The following is a 15,090-nucleotide window of genomic DNA, read 5'->3' as shown; positions in this document are numbered from 1 at the left end:
ACACAAGGTCACCGGCTGGTGGCTTAAACAAGCTCCAAGTGTCAACCATGGCAGCGAAACTTTGTGGGGGAATCTCTTCACGACAGTGCCCTAGTTGCGGCCTGGAACCTCCAATATGCCCTCATGCTTCGAGGTGGAATCTAGCCAACAACACCAAGAACATACTTGATCCCCGCCCAGTGCTCCTTGACCGTCGGCCGAATCAACTCCGGAGGTAGCACGAAGCCACCGGCACCACTGGTCTTAGGCCTCAACTCAACACTCCAAGAATACGTAGCATTCAGCGCGCCGTGATGGAAGTCTCTCGCAGAACCAGTGGAGTAGTACAAGATCTCACATGAAGGTCCGACCTGATACTCCTCACCACTCGTCGCGTTGATAGCAGCTGCGTAACCGCCGCCAACATCACGCTGTGCCTGCAGGTTCTTGGGGAGGACATCTGGCGCACAAGAGAAACCCCAAGGGAGGAGAATGAGCTGTGAGTAGCTGTGCCAGTCAATGAAGAGGCGAATGCCCCCCGGCGTGGCGGCTAGCTTGCGGGAGAGAGCGGAGAGAACGACGTTCTCAGTCGTGTCACCAGGGCTGAGGCCTCGGAAGGTCTGGCTGCAAGGATCTGATGAGACGCTACCGTCCTCGAGGGGGTAGTTCCATTGGAAGTCCCAGTTACGGTTACCGTCAGTGCCGATACAGGTGATGTTGGAACGTGGTTGACGGTTCTTCCGCCAGAGACGATCTGTCGTTTGGGTATATACGAAGCCTTGATGAAAGTTAGTGCATTGAGGAGCACAAGTAGGACAGGGAATTCTTGCCGTCTGGATTGTGGAAGGGCACGATGTAGAAGTCGTATGCGTCGAAGAATGCTGTAACATTCTTGTTCCCCGACCGATGGCCTTCGATGAGCTGATAAGTCAGGTATTCGACAGTCTGCACCAATGATATCAGTACATACGATGTCATCTCATTGGGAACGCTACTTGCCATAGTTGTGATCCATTCTCTGGCGTGAACGGTACCGTGCCAAAGGACAATGGGCTTGTTCTCTGCCGGTTTTCCACCCCAAAGCTTCAGCCCAAAGATGTTGCGCCCTTCGTACGAAGATCCAATGTCCAGCCACTGCGAGTTGTTTGGGAACGCGGCATGAAGATCCTTCCAATATTGTACGTGGTCATCATATGAGTGGTAGGAGTCGAACCAGCTTAGACTTGGCAAGCCGCCTCGTTTCGTCAATGGGGTAGACTTAATGACTCGAGATTCTTCCCTAATCTGGTTGCCCAAGTCGTTGCTCAGAAGTTGGGTATCAAGTCCTAAAGCCTCGAAGCCGCCAATGTCATTCGGCGGAACCGCGACCTCAATGAATTCTTTCAAGTCGATGGAGGGGAATGACACTAAACGGGATTGGAGGTCGCTGGGTGCATTGGCGGTTGACACCCGGTAGACATGGTATCCATCATAATTGACTTTTGCGTCTCGCGGGGCGTTGCTACTAGTGATTTTCACAGCAGAAGCTGCGACGAGGGGTGACAGAACCGCCAGGTAACTGGCGAACTTCATCATGACTTTGAGCTTCGCCCGGCTGCTAGTGTTGCTTGGAATGACATAGTGGCCTGGAAATAACATTTGAACCAAGTAGGCTTTATATGCGCAAGCCCCTTGATGGGCTTCCTCCTGGCTCAATAAACTCAACAGGGGCAAAGTGAGGGGTTCACTCTTGACAACATGCAAGCCAAGACCAGGATGCTTGGATGACGTTCTAGAAGTCTTTTGCTTGGTACCATTCTGATATTCCTTTCGTGAGATTGTCTATTATTCGGTGGAGGTAGCCTGTATAGGTTCGCCGTGATGTTGCATGGAAATGCAGAGCTACTCCCAGAAAAGTAGGTGCGAAGCATTTCGGGGTCTGAGGCGACTCCAACTTCCACATTACGTTTGCTTGGCATCGAGGATAACCGGCCACTTTAGTTGAACCTTCCGTCTGCGGATGCGGAAGAAGCATAGGCTTGCTTGGATCTGACACGCTGCCAGCATGTCAACTTACGTGAATCATTCGGCGGTATTGGTCTTTTGGCCAAGAATTAGGATTCATATGCTGGTGATCACGCACTCGCAAGGCCTGCTCCGGAATAGTCCCGGCGAGTCCGGCTCCTGACGGGGACCCACTTTTCGGTTCTCTTCCGTATTCGCATCCGACACATCTGGATGTCACGCGGAGCCGGTTCGAGCAGCATTGTGTCTACCCAGTCTTCTTTGGCAGGCCAAAGTGACTCGTTTAGTACTACTTTATATAGCCCACCAAGTATCCGGGGAACGTTAGTGAGCTAGAACTCGAACATGTATGTTTAATTGTGCCAAGCAGTACGAGTGTTATTTGGACATTGGCTGCCTTTTCTGGACCAGCCTAAATCCGGCCTTCGAATCCGCAAAGCTCTATGTCGGATTCCTCATAGGAAAAAAACAACAAGCAACGGGATGTCATACAAAACCAATTCAGATTCTATGCTAGTCGGGCGTGTGAGTAAAATGATTGAGCATACCTCAGCTGGAGTTCGTCTTACTTAGTATCGGACCCAAGCTCCGGCGTGTGCCCCCTAAAGGCTCCACTAGGTAGGCTGCTCAGCGTCGACCGGTTTGGACCCCAAACGCCAACCCCAATTCACCTTACCTACCTAACCTACAGTTTACCTGAGCGTCCCTTGAAGCTAGGTACGTGCAGTGAGTACAGATGGTCCGACGTCACAGGTGCCTGTGACAGCCGCCACTTTCCAGATTTTTTTTTCTCTCCAACTTTGACGCGTCGTCTATTTCTCAACATAGGTGTTCCTTAGCAAAAACATCGAATTATTGCCGCCAAACGCCAGTTCTACGACCTACGAGCGACGTTTTTGTCGCGGAACAATTGCACTGCGGAAATGGGCTAGAAATCACAACCGAAATATCGATACCGACCGACGCGATGGCTACCGAGAGCTCCAAACCTTCGTCGCGCGACGAGTCTTCCGACTCTGGAAGCGGAAGCGACAGCGAAAATGAAACCCCATCGGCAGCCACCCCGACGACGGTCGAATGGCTTGCAACCGGCCGTGCAAAGCGTTCCACAGCCGGCAACCGAATGAAGTCGATGCTGGCCAATGAAGAACCCGACTCCGATCTCGAGCTCCTGTTTGCCGAAGACGACAACGACGAGGGCTTCACCGATGTCGACGATGGCGGTTCCGACATACAGATGGACTCGTCATCCGACGACGAAGACGAGCAGAACCAAGGGGACGACATGGAAGGAGAAAAGGAGCTGGAGAAGCAGGCCAGGGAGAAGAAGGCTGCGGCGCGGAAGCGGAAAGCCCAGGAAGTCATACCGGCCAAGTTCAGGAAGAAGGTCCGCATCGACGCAAATCAGAATACTGCACCAGCTCCGCGGCCCAAAAAGAAATCAGAACGATCAAGTTGGCTACCGTCGCCTGCCGACATGCCCGTCCGTGCCTCGTCCCGACAGACAACAGTGCTCAGCAAGGAGCAGCTGCATCAACAGATGAAGGAACGAGAGGCGAAGCGCTTGAAGCAGGCGAAAGCAATGGAAAAGAAGGCCCAGAGGCAAGCGGAATCAAAGAAGCCGCCGATGACACAAGCAGAGCGACTCGCTGAAGCCGCCATTGTGGAAAAGCGGAACTCCAAGTCTCTGAACAGATGGGAAGAAGCGGAGAAGGCTCGTGAGGAGGAGCGGCTGGCCAAGATTGCAGCGCTGCAGAATCGCACGCTCAAGGGACCTGTTGTCACGTACTGGAGTGGTTTGGGCGAATGGGAGCATCATTTGAAGCATGTTGGCAGGGTCGCGGAAGAGGAGAAGCCTGTGCGGAAGAAGCGGGAGAAGAAGGAGAAGCCAGAGAAGGGCAAAGGCAAGGAGAAGGACGGGAAGGAAGGCGAGAAGGCGGAGGAGAAGAAGGGAGATGGACCAACATCCACTGCGACTCCTACGCCTGGGTCCGAGACTACGCCTTCGAAGCCGGCAGACGGACAAGGGGAGTCGGAACCTGAAGCTCCATCAGCGCCGTCAGTATCGACAACTGGTGATGCCCCTCAGACAAATGGTACCCCGAAGGCACCATCGCCACCCACGCCATCTCCAGCAACACCGGCGGAGGCGACTCCAGCCATCAAGACAGAAGACAGACCCAGCGTCATGGCACCTCCGTCTATGGCACCGCCTTCATTAGCATCTCCTTCGTGTGCGACTCCTTCTCTGGCAGCACCTCCATCCCTGGCACCTCCTACAATTCCACCAGCCGCAACTATCTCACCTGCACCCTCCCAACCTGAAAACCAGCCAAGGCTCATGGCACCACCATCAATATCACCTCCACCATCAATGAGCGCACCGTTAATGGCTCCTCCGCCAATACCTCCTCCGCCGAAGACTTCGGTTCTGGCAGCTCCGGTACTGGCACCACCAGTCCTCGCGCCGCCCCTGGGAGGCATACACCTGGGACACCACAACTCACAACCTAAATCCAACGTTCTCGCGCCGCCCAACACGTCACAACACCGATCTCCTCTCTCCATGCCCGCTCCGCCTCCACCTCCAACGGCGAGACCCCCGCCTCCGCCACAGGCACCCCTTCAACCGACTCAACCTCGAGCTCCCCCAAAACCTCCTGTAATGGCTCCGTTACCACCGCCGCCGCCAGCAGAACCTCCAAAGCCCGAAGAGCAACCCCCAAGCGAGGTGGCCCGCAGCGCATTCATCCTCCGCAACTTTGACGAAGACATGATCAAGGATAAGACAACCCAGACGCAGATTCTCTTCGGACGGAGGATGGACCGCCTTGCGAAGCCCGCCCCTCGCCCAGTTTGCGTCATCACCGCTCACCCGGCTCGCTACCGGGACCCCGATACGGGTCTACCTTATTATGACGTTCGTGCATACCGGGAGATTCAAAGACTCCGCCGTGGTGAGTACAAATGGAGCAGTCTGCTCGGCGCCTGGGTCGGCAGTTGCAACCACGCAGCTCGCGGTGTCCCGGAGAGGTTCCTGAAGGGTGACGGCAAACCCAAGCCCAAGCCAAAGGAGAAGGAGGTGAACGTCACCATCGGGGCACCCTCCGAAAAGCAAGAAGGTAAAGAGGACAAGACCGCCTCACCCCCACAAGAAGGGGGGAAGGAACAGCCGGAAACGGTGGCGGAGAAGCAAACGGTTCCAGCCCCGTCTCCGTCCACACCGCAGACGCCGCAAGCGCCGCAGGCCGTGGTCCAGGCGCCAGCCCAACCTCAGACTCAGGAAGCGAAACCGGCAGCGACCGAACCTACAACGGCCCCTGTGGCCGCTTCGGTCGCGACACCAGTCTGAGTAAGAGGAGACTTTGGTGGTTGCGTCCCTGAATAATGGCGGCGGGAGAACGCCTAAAACCTAAGACGCTCTTTATAGGCTCATACCGATCAGATCGGAACGAGGGGCCGAAACAGGAACGGGGGGTTTAGGGGAACGTAGGGGAAGTGGAGGGCGGGTAGCCTGTGCATGAAGAAGCTTGTTCGCCCGTTGGTGTTGACGCCCGTAATGAACCGCTCTTGGTCTGTAATCATATCTCTATATCGTATGTAACAATACCCTCAGGGCGCTTCTTCGAAGCCAGCCTCTGATGTCTCGAGAATATCTCGAGCAATACATGTTCTGCCTCACAAGGTCACCGAACCAATCTCTCTCACGTTCTGGAATATGCATTAGGCCATCAAACAAGATTACCTACAACGCTAGAATTTCAACCGTTCACCAGCTTCACGAACGCACCCACTCGCAGTACACCCCACCCAAAAGACACCGGGTGCTGCCACACATCGGAGCACTTGGGGCAGAAACGTTAAACGGGGCTCCGGCCGGAGATGTGTCGGCGCCGGAGCTCTCTCGACCATTTCGTCCTGCTGCAAACAATACATGTATTAAGGGGGTCAGGAACAAACCGGAAGGTGTTAGAGAGGGCGGCCCTGTCCACTGGAAGGGGTGAACTTGCAAAACGAAAGGAAAATAGACGTTGACGGGCACACAGTAGCATGAAAAACGTTAAAAATTGAATTGTCTTGGAAGTGTCGTTGAGGGTGTGCTAGCGTAGTGCGAAGAGTCGAAATATGCTTTCCTTCACAGACGGTACAGATCCTTTCTCATGTTGGGACGTCTTCAATCTTCAGACCAGGTACACTCAGACGAGAAGACTCTCTGTCGTTGGCCGGCGACCTTAGTCACAGCTCGACCCGTTCGGCCACTCACACCCTTCGTCTCGACTCTCACCACACGCAGCTCAAGTTTTTCTCATTACTCGTGTGCGTACAGTCTATCCCGTGTAAGCATAGTCAGGCACACACACACTCAGTCACACACAACCACACGGGGAGGGCGACGACGAGGAGGGCAAGAAAGGCACCTGCACACCATCTTTCCTCCTCCCTCGTTACGTACGCACGCAGCGCACGCACATTACTCACCCACACGTAGACCACCACAGAAGGGGGGAGAGTGCGCGCGCGGGCAGGTTTGCTGCAACACAGACGCATGATTACACTTAAGCTCTCATCAAAGCACACCAGACACATAAGACTCACACCCACCCACCCACTCGCCCATCTTAATCCATCCCAAGCTTTCGGGTTCGATATCGGATTCCCGTCTGCCCCCACCGGCCACCACCCGCCGTCCGTCAACCTCGTCCACTCATTCAGGCACTACACTTTCACTTCTCACTGACAGCCTCATCGGACGAGTGATCAGGTCAGGGCAGGTCCAGGGGAAAACTGCAACCGCCCGAAGGGAAAAGGACGTGTTTGAAGATCGCCTTGCTTAACGTTCACGTAGTGTTGGCTGACCCCCTTGACACTCCCACCCACCACAGGCGCCCTCCCCGAACGAATTACAAGCCAGTTGTCCGTCTTGGCGGGGACCAACAGAACGACAAACCGAGACTGAAGACACCAAGAAAGAGAAAAGATGGGAGGATTTAACTCGCACGAACATGGACCAGCTCACCACAGGCCGCTGTAATGCTCGCGGCCCTTCGACCAAACCCATCTCGACCGTCCCTCTCTCGGCCGTGAATGTAGGGCTCGTAGCTTTCCTCCACGGCGGCCCCGAAAAGGGGACTGCGGACACACGCATACCACCACCACCACCATCATCATATCTCGCGATGCTATATCGTCCGTTTACCCCCCGAATAAGATTAAGAGAAGGTCATGTCGTCACCACCCTCATTACGCAGGTACGCACAAAAAAACCTGCTTAATCTTGCGTACCTGAGCTGGAAGAATGAGGGCATTCCCCCCCCCCCCCCCCCCTCACGAGACCTTCACCATGCTGCTCAACACCCTCTTGGCCTCTGCGCCCCCGCCTCACTAGGACATGCAGCAAGCAATGCGCGCGCGTGACGGGCGTCCGAAAGAGGGGAAAATAAAGAATCATGAGGAATACCCGTCTAGAGGAAGTATCGTCAAATTCGAAAACCTGATTAGCCCAAATGTTGCTTTCCCATGAAAGAAGAGGAGTAATCCCGCGCTACGCGTGTCTTGGTCGGCGACTCCGCTCGACGACGACGGTTAAGAACATGCGGAAAATGAATCCAGCATGCAGTCTCGAGACTAAACTTTTCCATCATCTTCGATCTGCTGCATAACGCCAGTCAGTCCCTCCTCCCCACTTGCTTCGTGTTCCTGACCACTGGTAACTCGACCAGCAAGCTAAGCTTCTTTGACGGGTTTGATCTTCCTCTCACACTTATACACACACACACACCACCTGACTGACCACTGGGCCACGCGGAACTTGGACATATGGGGAATGAGAAGCCGCCGAGCCTCATGTTCGCGCGCCCGTGCCCCGTAGTGTGCTGTCCCAGTTTCGATGTGCTTCCTGTTTGGATGCTGTGAAACCTGCTGCGAAGATGCGTCTTGGCTTTTCGTCGCAACCGGCCTATTTTCGAATCAATGCTTGAAGCCCAAGTTTTCCAGACGGCGGGCTGTGTGTATTATCTTTAGATCCTGAGAAACATTGGCAACATTGGCAAAGTGGCTGGGCTGGCTCTTTCACAGGGCGGTGTAAGTCACGCGCAAAGATCATGCTGTTTGTAGATGCAAAAGTTTCTCGAGTCATTGCAGATTTTTCATTCCTCACCTAGCAAATCCATACATTGTTCCACATGGCACATTACCAAGTCCATCGCCATCAACAGCGCACGTTGTCATCCAGTCCTTCTGGCTGGCCTGAAAGCCGCAACAAAGAATGAGACTAGATACTCCCAAGCACCGTCGCGATGTAGTAGTCCATTCCCGACATTTTGCGCCGAATAAAAAATCACAAGAGAGAAGCTTTTGGAATGCCTGCAGTCTTTCCATCCCATTTTCCCCGAATCGCTCAAAAATGCCCACTCCATAAAGCGCCGTCGGCTTGATAGCCGGACCATGAGTGGAAGTAGTAGAAGGGGAAGTGAAAATGGGGTATATCCTCGTCCAGTACTCCGCAAAAATCCTTTCCGTCGTTTGTTCGTTTCTCAGTGGCTTACCCACTTAGAGTGCTCGTATACCCTTCCTAAAGGACAGGGGAGCTAATGCTAATATGTGACCTGTTGTATAGCCGTGTCTATATGTGACGTTGCTGTAGGTGGTTGTGTGTGTCTGTGGTCGTCCATGTGTAGGATTACCCGAGCAGACTCTGTTTAGACACCCTTGCCCCGGATAATGTCGACCATCCAACCCATCTCGTTGACCAAGTCATCGAGCTGGTTGTCGGTAGGTGCTGAGACCACAGTAGTGGTGACACCTGGGTGGTTCTTGATACCAGGTGCACGGGGCAGGCTGTAATTCTGCTCCAAAGAGGGCTTTCTTGAGCCGGGTAGGGATAGAGGCTGGACGTAGTTGACGTCACTTTCGTTTGAGATGCGGTCGTCGTCGGTAGAGTCGTAGAAGGAAGGAGCCTCATCCTCAGGAGAGATGGGCTCGATAGAAGAGGCGACGCTTGAGTCGGATGAAAATGAGAAGCGTGAGGCAGGAGGGATCTCCTCAAGTTCTTTGATAGGCAGAGGAGGAAGAGGAGAGTACTTCTTCTCACGGGTGAGCACTTTGACGTTGCTCACGGTGGGTAGGATACTGTCAGAGTGGGAGCGCTTGAAAGGCGGTGGTGACAGGCTGGTAGCGTAGTGGTTGATTTCGGAGAGGGCTGAAGACGCGAAGTTCTCGTCATCCTCGACCTCTTCCACAATATCATCAGGAATGTAAACAGTGGGCCGATTCTCATTGGCCCTTGCGAACGGGTTCTCATCAGAGAGAAACCTGCGCAAGCTCTCGGGGGAGAGATCGCGCGTACGGCTGCCGTCTGAAGACTCGCTTCTGCTGTCGTCGGAGTGGGTGTATGAGTACGGAGAAACAGGACGCTCATCATCATCCATCTGGCGCCCACGCTCTGTGCTGCGGCTGGTGGAGGGCTTCCTGGAGAAAAGACGGCGCCATGTTGGTGGTGGTGAGGTTGAGCCAGAGCGTGCGATCGCTCTGGAAGGTGGAGCCGCAGGGGCGGAGCCCAGGCGCTGGTGGGGACTGCCGGGGATTGGTGGTGGTGGGCGGGGAGTGATGAACTTGTCCTCTGGGTTCATGGTCCTGTATTCGCCCTGGTGAAGAGATCCCAATGATGCGCTGCGCTTGCGTTCCGCCGCCATCTCGTATGGAACTTCCAGAGTGTTTACAGTTTGTCCTGGCAAATACGGGCATTGCGTGGTGGTCGGCAGAGCAGGGTTGTGAGCTTCGTGGGTACCGTCAAGCTCATACTGAGACGTGTTAGCCAAAGTCGATGGCATTTCAGCCACGAGACCATTGCTCACGTAGTAGTAATAGGTGTTGCCCATCTTCAAGCCACCGTTGCGTTTCTTGTCCCGCGCTCCAAAGTCATCGTCGATGGTGATGTCGTTGAAGGTGTGGCATCCGCGCCATTGGCCGCGATCTCGTCGAATGTCTCGCTCCATTGTGTACGGTTTGGAGAAGTTGTCCCAAGATCCAACCAGCTTTACTGTTCTTACGGAAGGGTGAGTTTGGCTGCAAGTCGCTGTGGTTAGCAATACGAGACTTGGGGATGTCAAGATGTTATGTATCACGGAAGCTCGAGGATGTTGGCAGTGATGCATGCAGTCAGCCGCTAGGCTCACGCCAAGCATCAGGCCTGGGTGGCCCTTGTACCTGTCCTCTCCCGAAAGCGGACGAGGTGCCGACCAAGGTCGGCGATGCCTTTTGGCCTTGGCAGGCGTTTGACGGAGTTCTCGGAAGGTTGCCGTTGGGCTCATGATGGAGGGTGGAAGGAGAGGAACGGGCGCAAGCCAGGGCCGGGGACGCAGGGCATAGCATAACCCGATATAAACTTTTCCGTCCGACAATGTTCGAAACATGAGCCCAAGCAGTTGGTTAAGCACAGGCAAACAAACTTCGGCGCCGGTCCCCGAATGCCCTCCCCGACTTCTTGGGGAAACTGAAGAGACTATGAAATGCTAAATGAGGACAGGCGACGAACTTTCGCCGGCCTGGTACACGCTGTGGTGGTGGGATTGGGCGAGACATGGGTGTAGAGGGTGATGGGACGAGGGGTGAAGCTGTTGTTGTTCAAACATACAATTATGCGAGTTCGAATGACGGTACGTAGATCGCACATTCAGGTAGTAGTGGTAGTGTAGTGTATAGCGAAAGCGACGCCGAGATTTCGACCAGCGAACGGAATGAAGGAACGAAAGCGAACAGTATGAACGACCTATGGCCCTGATAAAAAGACTCACAGCATAAAGGTGAAAAGCGTCGTAGTAGGGTCCATGGCTGGAATAGGTTGGGCAGAGCCCAAATGAAATAGAACGTGGGAGTATGTCTCAATTAATGGGTTTATTGTTCCGCGGCGCCGTAGCAGCGCAATCCGCCCGGAGACTTTGTTGGCTGTTGGTAAGGTCGGAGGGCTTGGTATTTCCACCTCTGGTTGTTGGCCCGGCCGGTACGGTGTAAGTCGACTTGGCCTTCGTTGGTTGGGACAGCACAGTTGGATTTGATTTCAGTGAAACACCAGGAGGCTTCCCATTCTGTCGGGATAGACGCAGAGCAGCTCCAGATTGAGAATAGGCAAGGCAGATTTGAAATTGACGGAGGGGGTCGTCGACCAATGGAGAGGAGGGGATGTGCGTGGAAGCGCCGTGACGGCAGTCTGGATGGGCGAGGTCGACGGTTGACTGGTGAGCGCTTAGAGAAACAAGCGGGCGGGCCCTGGGCATGCAGCAACAGAGGCTGGACGGCAACGCAGGTACGGTTCTGGGTTTGGAAACAGGCGAGGTAACGGAGGAATTGGAGTTTTCCAGAACTGTGTTAGAGGTTGAGATGGAAGTCAGGTACCCGTCTGCTCAGGATTGGCTGTGGTTTTGGTTTTGCTTCTGGGCGTCGGGCTCGGTGGATCGGAGTGTGGGTGGGTGTTGGAGGGAAGTTTCCCGCAAGTCGCTCTCTAATATATATGAACCTCGGACGGAGCTGGGGAGCGTCTCGAGAACCTTGAATTTGGATCTGAATGGAACGGATGGCTGAGCAATAAGCAGAGCCGTAAAGGTAGCGTAGGCTGAAGCAGTAGCGTGGGTGAGAGAATAATTGGACGGTCGCAACAGAAACGTGCCCTGGCAGCCAGTCGAACCAGACCCAGAGTAGACCAAAACCAGGGTGTCCCAGGGTATTTGAATGGTCTCTCGCGCACGAGCGCAAGGTAAAGAAGAACAAGAACAGGTGGGTTCAGTGGATATAGTGGATTCTGGCTGGTCCTTCTCTCGATCTGGCGGCGGGAGTCGCGCTTTGAGCCCACCCAAAGGCCCCTCTGGCAATTCCGCAAGACCCGTGAGACCCCGGTTGAAGAGGCGTCGATGGTGAAAGCAAGCGGCGTCAAGTCAGCCAAGTTGGGTAAGATGGGGGCAGGCTGCTGTTGAAGGCTTTCGCCGGGGTGGGTTTTGTGGCTTTGAGGTGGCAGAGACCCCACGGAGTTGGCCAAGACCCAGAGGCCTTAGAGGCCGCGGCCTTTCCTGAGGCAGCGAGGATTGGTTTCGTGGTGAAAACTGAAGCGGACGTAACGGAGAGACTCTGACGGTTTCTATCAACCAACAGCGCCTTTTGGAGGCGAGGCAACACCAACAGCAGCTGCTGTGAAAGGGGGGCGGCGGCAGCGTGAAGGGCACAGTTTCATGCAACGCGCTAATATGGCCAGGGCTAGCGAAGCCTCGTCAGGCCATGTGGGTGTCCTCGTTCGAGGTTGAGTGCCGGGTGCAGCAGCAGGGGGGGTGCTGCCGTGTGGGAGAATCGATTGGATGATGGGCTTTTTGATTAAGGTCCGCCGATGTAAGGTACCACTAGGTAGGGATTGGCCAGCAGCGATCTGAGGTGACGAGATTCCGTCGTAATCTTGTCGCGGTTGTCTGCCGGTTCAAGGCGATCAGGTCTCACAGTCCACCAGTCTCAGACTCGAGGGGACAAAGATGACGGGCTGGATGATGATGTCGCTTGCAAGTTGCTGGGTTCTTGTTTGGCAAGATGCGATGAGAGTCGGAGCGGAGAAAAGGAAAGGGAAGGACAGGAAAGTGTAAGCAGAAGATGAAGTGCTACGTGACTGCCCGTTGCGTTGCTTCTCTCACGTCGGCAGGTCTGTGTTGCGCCTTCCTGCAATTGCATTTGCAATTCCAGGCGTTGCATTGCACCTGCCCTGCACCTGCACCATGCTGCACCTGCGCTTGCGGACCGTCAGACAGACAGTCGCCAGAGGAAGGGAAGCCACGACGTGCGCCTGCTTCCTGCTGCTTCCTGCCAGTCCGTTCCTGCCTCAGCTGCGGCTGCACGTTGCCTGCGCCTCTCTGCCATATTTGGAAGCATCACCTGCAGCCCCGTGCCTCTGGTCCACTGCAGGCAACACCAAGTTGGAAACATTGCAGCCTGCGATGCTCTCTTCCTGTGTCTTGCTTGATCCAACGGAGGACGGAGGACGGGCCACCCACAGACGGACGGCAGGGACGGGAACGCGGCAGAGAGACGGGAGCAGCAGACTAACGGAGATGGATGTAAGAATCTTCCGTCGTCGTTGTCATGGCAAGAGGCAGGTACAGGCCGAACATGATGGCACTCCGGGTTTGGGTATCCCAGGTCGAGATCGTGTATTCCTTCCTCTTCTCCCAAACACTGAAGAAAAAGCGTCGCTGTCTTCCTGTCCAGCTGGCGAACCGTGACGCTCCAAGGGCCAATCAATCTCCATGTGGCAGGAAAGCCCCACGCCGAACTCCGTCTATTAAGCTCAGACTGCCCTCCTTGTTGGGTCCCATCTCCCACGTCGCAGCCTGCCTGTTTTGCCCAACCAACACTGTTGTACGCAGGGCCACGGGACCTGGTCTGCTTGGGATGCGCGGGAGGGAGCGTCCACGTCGTCGATGATCAAACAGAGCACACGTCGTCGCCGCAACTCGGCAACTCTGGAGCCTTTCTGTAGGCAGTACCCGACTCCCGCGCCTGTGCTTCCCGCCCCCAGACGTACATTGGACGGTCAAACTACCTGTCCAACAACTCCCTGTTCCCCGGGAGAGACACACTTACACGGAACACTTCAAACGGCCGACCAAGGTGACTTACAATCCGAAGTCCTCGCAGCCCCCCATCTCCCCGCGCATAAAAAGCAACCATCGCATTGCAATTAATCCGCGCCGCCTATGACACTCCCAAGGTCACTTCCGGACGGTAATCAAGTCTGTGAGGTCGTTTGCGAGGTTCAGAGAGCCGGATGTGCCTCGTGGATGTTGGCTTGTTCGTGACGTCGCGGCCCTCACCATGACAAAGAGTCAGTTCAATGCCACCACGAGGACCCTCAACCCCGGATGGACAATCGCATTGTCCGTTGCGCCGGCCCTTCGAGGTGTCACTCGGCCACGGCATTCTATATCGATTGCCGCCCGTATCATTGCTGCGTTACCACAATCCGACAACATCGTGGTCCGCTGACCACCGGAAGAACGGCGCCAGACGACCCTCGACAAGCTGACCTTTCCTGCCTTTGACCGCGCATGTCTCAGTCTCGAACAGTTAGCATCCTGCAAGTCGTTGCCAATAGTCCACGGGCGTCACCGGCCCCTGTCGCTTCCGTCGCATTTCGGCCACTCACGGACGCTGCTGTCAATAGCTTCCAAGCATCGAGATGCAACCGGGGACCGCCAGTCCAGATCGGACCTACGCCGAGTTCATGTCCGCCGCCGACGGAGACTTCAGCTCCAGCTCCAGCACTACACTACAGTCCGGATCTTGGCAGGCGTCAAGACTAGCTGCTGCGATATGTCTCCGCTGTCGAGCGGGACCTGCAGACACATCAGGTGCACTAACGCAGTGGAATGTACCGGCTGCAGAACCCTGCATCTCTTTGTGGTGTTTTGCAGGCTGGATCCAGAAAGATACCCACTCATATCGTCACGTTGCCAGCGTACGCACCGCATAGCTTCGCATTAGAGCCCTTCTAGTGTCATCTCAGCTGGAGTGTCACGGCAACGGTTTATTGACGTCAAATTGGCTCATGCTGAGTGTATTGATATCAAGGAACGGGCACGTTGCCCCCTCACGAACGTCGCTACGCTGCCAAGGGCTCTACGTCAGTGCAGACAGCGGCAGTGATGCCTTGACAACACCAAGTGAAGTGATGCCAAATCACTTCAGATACCACAACCATCGCGCAGCGTCCGCGATGCACCCCCTTCTGGAGCGCTCTCCGTTTGCGTCTCAAACGACAAAGGCACGGACGAGAGGCGCTTGACTGGACATTAGTTGACATATTGCTGAAAACGATTTCGACCTTCCCCAGAATCCACAACCACCAAGTGCTCCTTACCGGATTCGTCGACTCGATGTGTCCGCGATGCACATGCCCGTTTGGTTCACGCGATCTACCACTCGTTCGAGCCAGCGTGATCGCAAAATACCCAGACCACCGCCGCCGCCGCTGACTGTCACGAAGAGTCGGCGTTACCTCAAACACACCTGAGCTGCCCAATCATGCTCGACTCACATCTCCGACAACTTCATCTCGACCTCGTCTACCTGGTCTCAGAG

General features: G+C 55.1%; 3 protein-coding genes across 3 annotated transcripts; 1 reads left to right on the top strand and 2 right to left on the bottom strand.

Annotated features, from left to right (window-relative positions):
• Positions 1–140: 140 nt before the first annotated feature.
• Positions 141–1,551, bottom strand: MCPA-0 (putative metallocarboxypeptidase A; the record flags this gene model as incomplete). The annotated part of the gene is made up of 2 exons (XM_037322260.1): positions 141–757; positions 975–1,551. The coding sequence occupies 2 exons, from the start codon at positions 1,549–1,551 to the stop codon at positions 141–143; spliced, it is 1,194 nt and encodes a 397-aa protein (XP_037179941.1).
• Positions 1,552–4,804: 3,253 nt separating this feature from the next.
• Positions 4,805–5,335, top strand: CGCA056_v007010 (uncharacterized protein; the record flags this gene model as incomplete). Its single annotated transcript, XM_037322259.1, has 1 exon — positions 4,805–5,335. One exon carries the CDS (start codon positions 4,805–4,807, stop codon positions 5,333–5,335), a length of 531 nt encoding a protein of 176 aa, XP_037179942.1.
• A 3,346-nt stretch (positions 5,336–8,681) lies between these two features.
• CGCA056_v007009 (uncharacterized protein) lies at positions 8,682–9,977 on the bottom strand (the record flags this gene model as incomplete). Its single annotated transcript, XM_037322258.1, has 2 exons — positions 8,682–9,782; positions 9,837–9,977. 2 exons carry the CDS (start codon positions 9,975–9,977, stop codon positions 8,682–8,684), a joined length of 1,242 nt encoding a protein of 413 aa, XP_037179061.1.
• Between the last annotated feature and the right edge of the window lie 5,113 nt (positions 9,978–15,090).

Source organism: Colletotrichum aenigma, assembly GCF_013390185.1.
Source record: "Colletotrichum aenigma strain Cg56 chromosome Unknown KSG_Cg56_contig04, whole genome shotgun sequence".
In the NCBI taxonomy this organism is placed as follows: domain Eukaryota; kingdom Fungi; phylum Ascomycota; class Sordariomycetes; order Glomerellales; family Glomerellaceae; genus Colletotrichum; species Colletotrichum aenigma.
This window is presented reverse-complemented; position numbering and strand designations above follow the sequence as displayed.